A 14,900-nucleotide genomic window follows, 5' to 3' on the forward strand; every position below is an offset into this window, starting at 1 on the left:
TGTGTGTGTGTGTGTGTGTGTGTGTGTGTGTGTGTGTGTGTGTGTGTGTGTGTGTTGCTCAGCACACTGACACGTGTGGTTTAATGTTCAACATGAGTTATGACACAGAGCAGTAACACTCCTCACAACTGGACTGAGACTGCAGGAAACCAAGTTACTATGGTAACGACTGAAAAAACACACAGACGGCGAATTAACGAGTTCAGAGTGTGGTCTAACATTAAAGTAACGTTGGTCTGACATTAAAGTAACGCCGGTCTAACATTAAAGTAACGTTGGTCTAACATTAAAGTAACGTTAGTTATTGGTTTGATTAATGTTGTGTATTGATTACTGATGGTCAGTTCAGTGAAGTTGAACTTGTGACGGACAGACTGGCCGGATGAAGCCGCTCAGCTGATTGGATCCATCCATCAGTGTGAGAGGAGCTCAGCTGGAAGTGACACACTGAGATAAAGAGGTTCACACACACACACACACACACACACACACACGAACCTGCTCTACAGACTGAGTTAACTGACACTGCTACAGATTTAAGGACCGGCTCCACCTTACAGTCAGCCGGGGTCAGCTGACCTCAGAGGAACTCCACGTCACACTCAGACATGTCGTTGTCACGTTGGTGAAATAATGTTCCATGTTGACTGAATGCAGCTGTGTTGGAAATATATCTGACATGACGCCTGAAGACTGAAGACATATTGTAGAAGCTCCTCAGATGTTTGGAGCTGCAGACGGAGAAAAACAGCCTGAAACAGTGTGACGTCATCTGAACCATTTATTATTGATGCAACAACCAACAGGATCTTTAACAGCAGGGAGGAGAGGAAGAGGAAGAGGAAGAGGAAGAGGAAGAGGAAGAGGAGATCACAGAATCACAGACCTAAACCAAAGACAGTCTGAGACTGACGGAGACAAAGACAAGCATCAAAGACTGTTACAGACCCAAGACCAGACTAAAGACCAAGACAGACTGAGTCTTAGCTGTCTCCAAGACCAGACTAAAGACCAAGACAGACTGAGTCTTAGCTTGTGATTGTGTACGGAATCAGTTTGTTAAAACATTTTCAGATGAACTTTATGAACGATCGATCAGCTGATCTGTGCTTCACGTTTTCACAAATGAATTCATTAGTACAAAGGTCAAAGGTCAGATTGTTCGTGATGGACTACAGCTCCATCAGCTCCATCAGCCCAAAAGCACCAAACACCATGAGCACCAGCAGCAAACAAGCTCCTCCCACAAACAACTACACCCTCCAACCAGCAGCCAGAAAAAGAAAAAAAAACACCATCAGCCCCGTCCGCCTGCTTCAAACCAAACACCGAAACAAACGCACCCAGACCAACCAGAGGGAGGCAGAGGCAGCGAGAGGAGCCTGAAAGTCCACAGAGACAAAAGACGGAGACAAAGTTCACAAAGACGTCCTCCACTCTGAGACCGGCCTACGGACGGGCGGAGCGACGGGCTGCTGGTTCAAACAAGTCCTGCAAAGACAGAAACACACACATTAACAGCTGCTACACATGAATACACACTGTGACACACACACACACACACACACAGTCCTTTACCTCCTGCTGACCCACACTGACCTGTGATCAGGTGATCCGTACGTCTGTTCTCAGTCTATGTAACTTTGAGAAGTACGCAACGCTTCACACCACCAACTAATTCACTGATTCTGGTTCAGCTGCTCGTTCATCAGCCTCACAGGGACGAGGCGCCCCCTACAGGCTGCACATTCACACTGACTCACTGATCGTTACCGCCCCCCAGAGGCAGAACACAGCAAGTACACAAACACACAGGAACACACAGTGTGCGATGAAATCTATAGGAATACATTAAAAATAAAGTCATCACCCTGTGATGTTCAGATTCAGTGTTTGGTCATAATAATTCTGTCACATATAATCAGTCTGGTTATGAAGAATATTCACTGCAGCAGGTAAGGTGGGAACAATAAATGTAGTCTGAAGAAATAATGGTGGAAATCTTCAAAAAGATCATCTAACCCAAACTCCACCGCACCGATACACGGCCGCTCTAGTCAATGTTCCAAACTCCACCGGCTCCACCGCGGTCCGGTTCAGAAGCGGGCCTCCGCTCGGCTCCGCGTTGAAAACACGTCTGTTCTATTTCTGACGCACGCCGCGAACAGTCTGCGTCACAGAGCAACTCGAGCTGACAGGAAGCCAGACACAGAAACTGCACAGAGAATCAATCCAGTGGATTTTCAAAATAAAATACCTCTGTTCAAACTGCCGGTGGTAAAAACAGACAGAAGAGGAACAGATGAAGTACGCAGCATATTTCCACATGTAGAAGCATGTTTAGAAGAACATGAACCAGGAAAATGAAAAACCAAATCTGAGCCAGTAAACAAAGCCTGGAGGAGAAACGCTCTGAAACACTCCTGGTGGAGTTTGAAGTCGATGCAGGGAGGAACAAAACAGACGTGACGGAGACGAGTCCGGTGACGGAGACGAGGTGACGGAGACGAGTCCGGTGACGGAGACGAGTCCGGTAGAGTTTTGAGGTTAAAGTCAAAGTAACATGATCAGGTTTGATGCAGAGATCAGAGACCTGAAGCAGAAGATGGTCGTCACGCTCTGAGATTATTAATTATGCAGACGACGTCTGGATGCAAACAGGACATGAAATGAACAGGAAATCCAAATATGGAAGAACTGAAGTGAAGTTTGTGTGTGTGTGTGTGTTACTGACCTTTGACCTGCTCCAGGTCAGAGTTCTGCTCCTGCTCTGATTGGCTGGGAGGTCTGTAGGGCGGGGGCTGCCTCAGAGGGGGTGGGGCCACAGCTGGTTGCTATAGAGATGAAGACAAACAGACAGACAGAGTGAGGCGGTGTGAGCGTCCGTCTTCCTCCCGCCCTCCCAGTGCAGACTGAAGCCTTCAGCTGAGCTGTGCTGCCCCCTGCTGGACAAACACCATCAGTGCGTGACAGAGAGGAGACGAGCGCGTCACACGGATCATGTGACCACGTGAGGAGGTGCTTCCTGTTCTTACCGGAGGCTCTGTCCTGTCTGCTCTGTGTTTACTGTAGCTGGGAGCTGTCAGAGACACAGGCTGAAACACACACACACACACACACACACCGTGAGACTGTGTCAATCACTTCACATCATGTGTGTAACACGTGTGTGTGTGTGCGCTCCGTGTTTGAGTGTGAAGATCAGTCAGACTTTAAATCAGCTGATTTTTCACCTCCAGCTTCCTGTTTCCTGTTCAGTGTGCTAACAGATGCTAACGTGCTAACACTTTACCCGTGGAGTCGCCGACAGACTCTGGACGACGAACACGACGGGACTCGGAGCGGATTTGATGGCGCTGACCGCCTCCTCGTGACTGGCAGCCTGTAGGTCGACACCTGACACCTGCACACACACACACACACACACACACACACACACACACACACGAGTCTTTGGTCTTTGCTGTGACTTTAAAGGGCCGGTGTGTCGGATTTCGTAGGTAGTCAGGTATCAGACCCGGTCCAGGTGTCAGACCTGGTCTTACCTCCAGGATCTTGTCCCCGGTCTTCAGACAGCGCGTCTTGGCAGCAGGACTGTTGGACAGAACCTGTTTGATGAAGATCCCCTTCAGCTCCTCCCCATTCCTCAGACGCTTGATCACATGACGACCTCCAACGATGCTCAGACCCAAAGACTGACCCTCCTCAGGCCACACCTCCACCCTGAGGACACAGACACTGTTTATACCCACATTAACTCCACCCTGAGGACACAGACACTGTTTATACCCACATTAACTCCACCCTGAGGACACAGACACTGTTTATACCCACATTAACTCCACCCTGAGGACACAGACACTGTTTATACCCACATTAACTCCACCCTGAGGACACAGACACTGTTTATACCCACATTAACTCCACCCTGAGGACACAGACACTGTTTATACCCACATTAACTCCACCCTGAGGACACAGACACTGTTTATACCCACATTAACTCCACCCTGAGGACACAGACACTGTTTATACCCACATTAACTCCACCCTGAGGACACAGACACTGTTTATACCCACATTAACTCCACCCTGAGGACACAGACACTGTTTATACCCACATTAACTCCACCCTGAGGACACAGACACTGTTTATACCCACATTAACTCCACCCTGAGGACACAGACACTGTTTATACCCACATTAACTCCACCCTGAGGACACAGACACTGTTTATACCCACATTAACTCCACCCTGAGGACACAGACACTGTTTATACCCACATTAACTCCACCCTGAGGACACAGACACTGTTTATACCCACATTAACTCCACCCTGAGGACACAGACACTGTTTATACCCACATTAACTCCACCCTGAGGACACAGACACTGTTTATACCCACATTAACTCCACCCTGAGGACACAGACACTGTTTATACCCACATTAACTCCACCCTGAGGACACAGACACTGTTTATACCCACATTAACTCCACCCTGAGGACACAGACACTGTTTATACCCACATTAACTCCACCCTGGGGGGCCTCAGCGTCCCACCTGTTGCAATGTGTGTTTTACCTGCGGGGGGGTCCCCAGTGACTGAAGGCAGGAGTCTCCTCTCCCTCCCCCTCCTCTCTTTCAGGAAGGTCACTGTGAACACACACACACACACACACACACACACACACACACACACAGTTAGCTTCAGTTAGCGGTTGTTTCTAGCGAGCTGCAGGTGAAGCAGGTCTCTCACCCGTGGCCTCCTCTGATTGGTAGAGAGGCTCCTCCTTGGCTCCGCCTCTTCCTCCTCTCTGTGTCAATCATGACGGACCTCCACCCAAAACAACAACAACAATTTTTTACTGTCCAACTTCAAAACAAAATGACAAGTCTGTGTGTGTTCTACAACTGAACCAGCAGAGGGCGACAGAGGACTGTGAAGGAACGAGGAGACGAGGAGGAGGTGACGGAGGGAGGAGAGCGAGGGGACGGACAGGAGATATTAAAGAAGAGAAGGAGACAAAAGAAGGAGACACAGTAAGGAGGTGATGGAGGAGATACTGACTCTGTGTCGGTGTCGGTCAGAGTGAGTTCAGAGTCGGCTTCACTGTCTCTGGAGTCTGTGATACACACACACACACACACACACACACACACACACACACACACGTTGTATGTTTGTTACAGCTGCTCTTCATTTAAACTGATGATAATATAAACATGTGTAATAATAAAGGTTGTGTTTGTTTCTGACCCAGGTCCAGGTTCTGTCCGGGTCCTTCCTGGTCCGGTCTCTGCAGGTCTTCGTCCTCTCGCTGCCGATGTGTCCAAATCTGACAGAACGACCCAACGACCCATCAATCAGAGAAACTAATTAATTAACCAATTAACATCAATTAAAGATCAAAGCAATCAGAGAGGCGGGACTTCCTGTTAAAGTATGAAAATATATAAAAACTCCTCCCTCCACCTCCATCTTAACGCTGATCTCCTCCCTCCACCTCCATCTTAACGCTGATCTCCTGACTCTCACCTCCTCTGCTCCTCCTCTAGCCCGGCTCAACGAAGCGAGCTTCCACTCCTCCCACGACGGAGGAGGTTTCCTGGGGAGGGAGCCCGTGCTCTCCTCCACTTTCTCCTGCTTCCTCACGCCGTCCTCCTTGTCCTCCTCCTCCTCTGTCTCCATCACCTCCTCGTCCACGGCCATCTCCCTGCCCTCCTCTACAGGCAGGAGGTCAGTGGAGGTCCGAGAGAAGGAGCTGTAGCGAGGTAGACCTCCATCCAGGATCAGCTCCGGCTCCTCCTCCTCCTCCTCCTCCTGCTCCTGGTCTTGTCGGAGGTCTTCAGGCAGGATGGAGCCGTCACCGAAACCCTGAAACAAAAACAGACGAGGAGGTCAAAGGTCACGGCGGCATTTTACCACAATAAAATGTAATAAATCAAATTTAAAACATTAAAATCTCAACTTTTATTCTGAAAAACTGCCACCAATTTAAAACACAGACCGACCACGAAGCATCAGGTCAGTCTGTGGACGTCCTGTCAGTCATGTCAGCTGCTGTCTGCTCTGAAGAACTAAAGTGTAAAAGTCTGTCAGTAAATCTCAAACTTGCCTTCCTCTCTGAACACATAAAGGTTTCTCCAACTCCCCAAAGAGCCTCCTCAGCAGATACTGAGGGGAGATCCTGTTCCTAACATTACGATGCAGACATTAGCCCGCGCAGGGAAATATTAATGACAACACTTAGGCTAATTTCCATCGACGAAGCCTCATCGTCAAGGACTTGTTCCTCTTCTTTTAATTTGGGCCTGGGAAGCCGGCCCATCACAGCCATATAATGGAGGTGAGGAGCAGACGGCGGCAGCGGCAGAGCTCATAACGCTAACAGGATGTTCTGAGACTGATGTGTATTGGCCGTGACTGCCTGGCCTCATATTCAAGATTTAAACACTGTCATTTAATATCTGCCATTAGGCGATGAGGACGAGATGACGCTCGCTTCACTCTGCACAGCAGGCCGGGTGCCGGTCCAGCTGCAGGTTCGAGTCCTGTACACTGATCCGGTCCTGTACACTGATCCGGTTCTGTCATTGATCCAGTCCTGTACACTGATCCAGTCCTGTACACTGATCCGGTCCTGTCACTGATCCGGTCCTGTACACTGATCCGGTCCTGTACACTGATCCGGTTCTGTCACTGATCAGGTTCTGTCATTGATCCGGTCCTGTCACTGATCAGGTTCTGTCATTGATCCGGTCCTGTCACTGATCCGGTTCTGTCACTGATTCGGTTCTGTCACTGATTCGGTTCTGATCTGGTCCTGTAGACTGATCTGGTCCTGTAGACTTATCCGGTCCTGTACACTGATCCGGTCCTGTCATTGATCCGGTCCTGTCATTGATCCGGTCCTGATGATGATGTTGATATTTGATCACTGTTCGGATCAGAACCAGCTGTAACACTGTGATTCTTATTGGACTCCTTTGGTCGACCAACGGTCCAGAACTCAAACACACGTCGTCTCCAAAGACTAAACCTCAGGTCCAAACAGATGCCGGTACTGGCCCGGCTGCACATGAACACGCCTGCAGTCACATGTGTTACCATAGCAACATTAATCTGAACGCTCAGTCCAGGCTGCTTCATCAGTTTTGATGAACTTTGACCTGTTGGCGGCGCTCAATGAAAAATCTGAGTCCGACCGTCTGTCTGCTTCCTGTCTGCTTCCTGTCTGCTTCCTGTCTGCTTCCTGTCTCCTTCCTGTCTGCTTCCTGTCCGCTTCCTGTCTGCTTCCTGTCTGCTTCCCGTCCGCTTCCTGTCTGCTTCCTGTCTGCTTCCTGTCTGCTTCATGTCTGCTTCCTGTCTGCTTCCTGTCTGCTTCATGTCTGCTTCATGTCTCCTTCCTGTCTGCTTCCTGTCTGCTTCATGTCCGCTTCCTGTCTCCTTCCTGTCTCCTTCCTGTCTCCTTCCTGTCTGCTTCCTGTCTCCTTCCTGTCTGCTTCCTGTCTCAGCAGCTTTGTCCTTTCTGACTGGCTGATTGAATATTTCACGTTTGTCTTCTTAAAGTGAGACGACGCTCAGAAAAACAAACATGAAATGTTAATTATCATTTAATGAAATTAATGTTTATTGATCATGTCTGAAATATTTTATTGTTTTATAGTTTTTGTGTTTGCTGAATTTTAATTTTCATGCAAATATTTTGTTTTTATTTATTAGAACATTTTATAATTAGAATTATTTGATGTTTATTATCTGTGCTGGATTCTAATTATTGTTTTTACTGAGCTGCATGAAAGATTTCTGAATAAATAAACTTTAAATTAAATGAAGTCTTTGCTCTGACAGGTGCAGACAGACAGACAGACAGACAGGTAGACAGACAGACAGACAGACAGACTCGGACTTGAACCCCGGGCCTCTGCTCCGCCTTCGTACACGGCCCGTGCCAACACAGACTTCTTGAACGCTGATGATGTAAATACGAGCTGTGTTCCAGCAGCTGTGTGAGACGTTTCTTTTACAACAACAGGCAGTAAAGTTGATGGCTGCTGTTACTGTTTGCTGACTGTAAACTCTTCCTTTCTTCCCCGTGTGTTCGGGTTTTAATCGGGGCGATCCGAGCTCGCCGCAGCGCCTCTTTATCTGCACAAAGTGGATCAGAATAATGTGATGGCAGCCTGTAACTACAGCAGCAGCAGCAGCTCGTCTTCTACACATGACCTCTAAAAGTTAACGAGGTGTGGATGTGTAACGGGGGTCTCTCTCTGGTCAGCGGGCTGGCGTGACAGAGAACGATCCGGCGGTGAAGTGACAGCGCCGACCCGGCTGTCTTTATGGAAACCCATCAGAGACCTGTGGGCTGTGAAAAACCCTCTTCAGCCAAATGGGCTGCATATAAAACAGGAAATAAAACAGCAGCGCAGAGGACGGCGCCGCAGATCCAGAGGAGGACACAAAGTAACAGACGAGTACTGCAAAGTACAGACGAGTACTGCAGAGTACAGAAGAGTACTGCAGAGTACAGACGAGTACTGCAGAGTACAGACGAGTACTGCACAATACTGCAGAGTACTACAGGTACACAGGTAAAGTGGTACTTTGGGTGAAAGCACAGGTCTGTGTGAGGGCAGAGGGCCATGAGGTCTGTTCATGGTTCTAACCAGCATCAGTCTATGACAGACCAGGTAAGACTTGTTTACGCTGAGCAGTTGTTGAGGAGGCGTGAGGAGTCTTCAGTTGGTATAAAGCAGAGCAGCCAAAGATCGATCATATAAAAATCTATTTGTAAGTAATGAGCTCAACGACTTGATGAACAAACTCTGGTCTAAGTTTGAAGCGATAAAGACAATCAGCTGTTTAATATTCAGACTCATTTTAACGAACTTCTGATGATTTTTAAAGCAAAGACAAACCGAGGACGCAGTTTTTATTTCAGAGAGCGGTTCATCACTTCACAGTATATTCACTTTATACTGCAGTAGTAATCTCGGAGAGTACTGCAGTACTGCGTGTACTGATGCTGGAGGACCACAGTGTCCTCACAGTACCCCCCCCAGCCGCTCCACCCCCGACTCACTTAAGAGAGAGATGCTGCTGGTTGAGCTGATAGAGCACTTTATACCATCCAGCCATCCAGCTGAGTCAGCAGCTCCAGAGACAGAGAGGAGGGAGGAGAGATTAAGGAGAGGAGAGAGGAGAGGGTGAAGGAAGGTGAACGAGAGGAGAGGGGGAGATGAAAGAGGAGAGAGATGAAGGAAGGAAGGAAGGAAGGAAGGAAGGAAGGAAGGAAGGAAGGAAGGAAGGAAGGAAGGAAGGAAGGAAAAGACGACAGAGGTGAGAAGAAATGAAAGAAAGGAAACTTCTGTGAAAACTACTCGACAGATTTTCAGCAACGAACAAACAGAAAGTCGTTTTGTCGAGTTCACAAACAAACAGCTGCTTACAGGTTATATGCTTAAAACACGCTTAGAACACGCTTAAAACATGCTTAGAACACGCTTAGAAGACGCTTAAAACATCCTTAAAACATGCTTAGAACACACTTAGAACACGCTTAAAACATCCTTAAAACACGCTTATAACACGCTTAAAACATGCTTAGAACACGCTTAGAACACGCTTAGAACACACTTAGAACATGCTTAGAAGACGCTTAATACATCCTTAAAACACGCTTAGAACACACTTAAAACATGCTTAGAACACGCTTAAAACACGCTTAGAACACACTTAGAAGACGCTTAAAACACGCTTAGAACATCCTTAAAACACGCTTAAAACACACTTAGAACACGCTTAAAACACACTTAGAATACGCTTAGAACACACTTAAAACACGCTTAGAAGACGTAAAAACGCGCTTAGAACACGCTTAAAACACGCTTGGATACCACTTAGAACGCGCTTAGAACACACTTAGAACATGCCAACATCAAATCTTTTGTTTCTGATCAACCACAAAGGAATAAACCTTCACTGAACGCGTGAACACAGCAGATCCACTCATCTGTCTGTCATCAGTCGATCAGCTGTTCAGTGTTTGTGGACGACGTTCTTCAATCTCCACAAAGATTCAGACACCGAAAAACGATGAATCGATTATTGAAATATTTAGCTAATTAATAAATCTAAGGAAACTTTGGATAGTTCGTTGGTATCATTGGCTGGTTTTGGCTCATCACAGGCGCATAAATGTGCATCAGCTGATAAGAAAACGTCAGTTTCTCCGTCACTGCCGCGTGCCGCTGGTTCGATTCCGACTAAATTCTGACTTCACAACAAACTGAAAAATAATAAAAAGTTTTGCTCGTTTCAGATTTTGCTTCAATTCTTTGTCAAATAAATCAGAAATGACTTCACGCATTCATGCATCGCGTGTTCATGCATCATGTGTTCATGCATCACGTGTTCATGCATCACGTGTTCATGCATCACGTGTTCATGCATCACGTGTTCATGCATCACGTGTTCATGCGTCTCGTGGTCATATCGGCCTCGGCGGTCAGAACCAGCTGCACGTGCCTCGGCTCGTATCACCTCGTCTTAGTCCAGCTTCATATTTTCTCTTTCATCAGGACGTTACGAGCGAGCAGCAGAAACAGCCGCTCAGACATGAAGTGTGATCATGTGGACGTTTGTCTTCCTGCAGTTATTGCTCTTTGTGTCGTCCAGTTTTACGGCAGCGTAAATCCACTCCGTCCCGTCACGCTGCACATATTCATTCACATTTATTTATTCCTCTATGTATTTTTCTCCATAGTCAAAAGTCTCGGCAGCGCCGCTCATCTCCCGCCCAGAGCGATAAAGCAAAGTGAAGTGAAATGAGTTAAGAGATAAAGAGAGAGCAGAGATTTAACGTGAAGATGAAGAGGCCGAGCAGAGTCAGAGCAGAGAGTGGACCACGTGAAAGAGGAGAAACTCAGTCTGCATCCACCTGAACGTCTCAGAGAGACAGACAGAGACAGAGACCGACAGAGACCGACAGAGACAGACAGAGACAGACAGAGACAGACAGAGACCGACAGAGACCGACAGAGACAGACAGAGACCGACAGAGACCGACAGAGACCGACAGAGACCGACAGAGACAGACAGAGACCGACAGGTGTCTGTGGTCCAGGTGTGGAGCTTCATCTCTCATGCTGGGTTAGGCAGTGATTAAAAACACGCTCAGATGTTTCAGATTTAATGAACGTTTGCTAACGTGCTAACGTGCTAAAGAGTCTGTTCACACGTTACGGACTTCATCTTCAGTTCTGACCCAGAACAGAGGTCCACTACATGTATCAGAGTGTGTGTGTGCTACCTTTGGCACAGACAGGTGTGTGTCGTACAGACACACCTGGTCCGTCCTCTCCGGTCTCTCCACCTGCACAGAACGGGTTCAGAACTTAAATCACACCGAGCTTCACTTTTCTCTGATCGCTGAGCGAGCAGGCGCACACGTACCACCAGAGGTTTGCGGATGCCGAGCCGGACCGCGCCGGGCGGGGCGGACTTCAGGACCTCCACAGCCTCGGCCAGGCTGAGCAGGTCCAGCTGGGTCTGGTTGACCGACACCAGCTGGTCTCCAGGAAGTAAACCGCCATGATGCTCTGCAGAACCACCGGGAACAAGAGAACGGATCACCATCACACAGCGGCCCGGATCCAGAGGGTCCTGAACACAGAACAAGAACATGTAACGCTAAGGTGACGGGGTGGGTGGGTAGGCAGACAGACAGACAGGCAGACAGACAGAGAGACAGAGAGACAGACAGACAGAGAGACAGACAGACAGACAGACAGGCAGGCAGGCAGGCAGACAGACAGACAGACAGACAGACAGACCTCCATGTTCAGACTACATGAGGCTCTCAGCACAGCAGCAGACAGACAGGCAGGGGGAGACAGAGACCAGAGGAAAGCGTCGGTACAAACATGCAGAGGTGAAGTCGATTATTAATCATCCATCGTCACGGTAATCAACAGGATGGAGGTCAAAGGTCACAGCGTCCAAACAAGAGCTGGAGAACTGAGAGACAGACAGGAAGGTGGACGAAGGACGGAGAGACAAATGTTTGACGGAGGACGAGGAGACGCTGCAGAAGTTTCATCATCGTTTAAAACATGTCACATGTTTCATCTGATCAGTGTTAACGAGCTGTCACACGTCCGGCATGACGAAATGACTCGTCGTGTTTTTACTGTCAGAGATTAACGAAGAACGTCTATTATCAGCAATTTAAACTGTAACGAGCTGCCGTGATGTCACAGTGATGTCACAGTGATGTCACAGTGAGGTCACAGTGAGGTCACAGTGAGGTCACAGTGAGGTCAGTGATCTCCAGGTGTGTCAATACACTGTGATAACAGAGAATCAGGCTCTGCTCGGCTTTAATTTGAATGTTAAATACAAGTTTTGTATTTATTGCTTTAGTGCAGTAACAGATTGTTGTTTTCTAATTTCTTTAAACTTTTATCGTGAACGTAACGTGTGATTTACGAACTGTCAAAAAACTCGAACATTGAAATTTAAAGTACATTTTTATTCAGAACTGATTTATTAATGAAGTTCTCCCTCGTCTGTAAATGATATTCTCAGGTTTCTGATCAGCTGACCTGTTTTTAATTGTTGGGCTGCGCTGGTCGTCTGTGAGCGTTTGCATGTTTCGTCTGTTTGAGGTTGAAAAGTTTCAAATAAAACTAAAAGTCTGACGTTCGATGATCGCCTGACAGGAGTTTGTCCCTGGCCTCTGCTCCGTCTGTTTAACCAGAGTAACCAGAGGGACGACCCGGTCCTGCCAGAACCTAAAACCCCTCAGAGACTCGCACAGCAGCTATCGAAGCTCTCCTGGTGAGAGCGGATGCACATTTTGTGAATCCCCCGTGCTGAACCCGGGGCATCGCCCGCGCTGCAGTACGAGCTGCTGTGCCAAGATTCAGATGCCAGAACAAAGACGGGCTGTATTTTTAGACTGAACAACATGGCTACAGGTGGTGAGGAGTCAGAACTCACGTCCTCCACTCCTACAAGATCCTCCGGAAAAAGAAAGGCCTCGGCTGTCAAACAGAGCACATATCAGAAACGTAGGAGAGAGCGAAAAATAAAGAAATTAAAAATGTACTTTGCCAAAAGTAGTGGAATGTTTCCACGGATGTTTTTTCTTTTCGTGAGCTGAACATGATTTTTTTGGATATGTAGGTTGCAGAGTGTCTACAAAAGTTTTTAAGACCTTCATGATGTCAGTCAGAATCAAACTTAAACTGAACCAAAACTAAGTTTTTCAAGTCTGTTTTGAACTTTTACACTTTAGAACTCGAGACCTTTCAGAGTCTCGGAGCCTCGATACGATGAGCGCAAAACTTTTCCTCATAATGAACGAACACGCCTGACTGCATCCATCCCCTGCTTCCTCCGTCAGCGTCCTCTTCACTCTCTCCTCCTCTGCCATTATGCCTGGTTACCTCCTCTTCTTCTTCCATAACGCCTGTTGGTACAAACACTCAGTTCGTCAGCTTGGCGGTGAGCTCAGAGCGACGGGTACCCGTCGCTCTGAGCTCACCGCCAAGCTGACGAACTGAGTGTTTGTACCAACAGGCGTTATGGAAGAAGAAGAGGAGGTAACCAGGCATAATGGCAGAGGAGGAGAGAGTGAAGAGGACGCTGACGGAGGAAGCAGGGGATGGATGCAGTCAGGCGTGTTCGTTCATTATGAGGAAAAGTTTTGCGCTCATCGTATCGAGGCTCCGAGACTCTGAAAGGTCTCGAGTTCTAAAGTGTAAAAGTTCAAAACAGACTTGAAAAACTTAGTTTTGGTTCAGTTTAAGTTTGATTCTGACTGACATCATGAAGGTCTTAAAAACTTTTGTAGACACTCTGCAACCTACATATCCAAAAAAATCATGTTCAGCTCACGAAAAGAAAAAACATCCGTGGAAACATTCCACTACTTTTGGCAAAGTACATTTTTAATTTCTTTATTTTTCGCTCTCTCCTACGTTTCTGATATGTGCTCTGTTTGACAGCCGAGGCCTTTCTTTTTCCGGAGGATCTTGTAGGAGTGGAGGACGTGAGTTCTGACTCCTCACCACCTGTAGCCATGTTGTTCAGTCTAAAAATACAGCCCGTCTTTGTTCTGGCATCTGAATCTTGGCACAGCAGCTCGTACTGCAGCGCGGGCGATGCCCCGGGTTCAGCACGGGGGATTCACAAAATGTGCATCCGCTCTCACCAGGAGAGCTTCGATAGCTGCTGTGCGAGGCTCTGAGGGGTTTTAGGTTCTGGCAGGACCGGGTCGTCCCTCTGGTTACTCTGGTTAAACAGACGGAGCAGAGGCCAGGGACAAACTCCTGTCAGGCGATCATCGAACGTCAGACTTTTAGTTTTATTTGAAACTTTTCAACCTCAAACAGACGAAACATGCAAACGCTCACAGACGCGTGGAGGTCGACCAGCGCAGCCCAACAATTAAAAACAGGTCAGCTGATCAGAAACCTGAGAATATCATTTACAGACGAGGGAGAACTTCATTAATAAATCAGTTCTGAATAAAAATGTACTTTAAATTTCAATGTTCGAGTTTTTTGACAGTTTGATGGTCGTAAATCACACGTTACGTTCACGATAAAAGTTTAAAGAAATTAGAAAACAACAATCTGTTACTGCACTAAAGCAAGAAATACAAAACTTGTATTTAACATTCAAATTAAAGCCGAGCAGAGTCTGATTCTCTGTTATCACAGAGAACACCTGGAGATCACTGACCTCACTGTGACCTCACTGTGACCTCACTGTGACCTCACTGTGACCTCACTGTGACATCACTGTGACATCACTGTGACATCACGGCAGCTCGTTACAGTTTAAATTGCTGATAATAGACGTTCTTCGTTAATCTCTGACAGTAA

The 14,900-nt window shown here is 47.4% G+C and overlaps 1 protein-coding gene across 1 annotated transcript in view; it reads right to left on the bottom strand.

Moving 5' to 3' along the window:
• Positions 1-14,900, bottom strand: part of LOC104938491 (PATJ crumbs cell polarity complex component) — a 75,029-nt gene that overhangs the window by 36,148 nt on the left and 23,981 nt on the right. The window contains exons 20-30 of the mRNA XM_027290215.1: positions 11,461-11,670; positions 11,318-11,380; positions 5,542-5,880; positions 5,263-5,341; positions 5,074-5,128; positions 4,762-4,839; positions 4,587-4,658; positions 3,546-3,723; positions 3,293-3,403; positions 3,036-3,095; positions 2,735-2,834 (exon numbers count right to left, since the gene is read on the bottom strand). Coding sequence (XP_027146016.1) covers positions 2,735-2,834; positions 3,036-3,095; positions 3,293-3,403; positions 3,546-3,723; positions 4,587-4,658; positions 4,762-4,839; positions 5,074-5,128; positions 5,263-5,341; positions 5,542-5,880; positions 11,318-11,380; positions 11,461-11,670 — 1,345 coding nt within the window. The remainder of the gene's footprint in view (positions 1-2,734; positions 2,835-3,035; positions 3,096-3,292; positions 3,404-3,545; positions 3,724-4,586; positions 4,659-4,761; positions 4,840-5,073; positions 5,129-5,262; positions 5,342-5,541; positions 5,881-11,317; positions 11,381-11,460; positions 11,671-14,900) is intronic.

This window comes from Larimichthys crocea, chromosome XVII (genome assembly GCF_000972845.2).
Source record: "Larimichthys crocea isolate SSNF chromosome XVII, L_crocea_2.0, whole genome shotgun sequence".
NCBI lineage: Eukaryota > Metazoa > Chordata > Actinopteri > Sciaenidae > Larimichthys > Larimichthys crocea.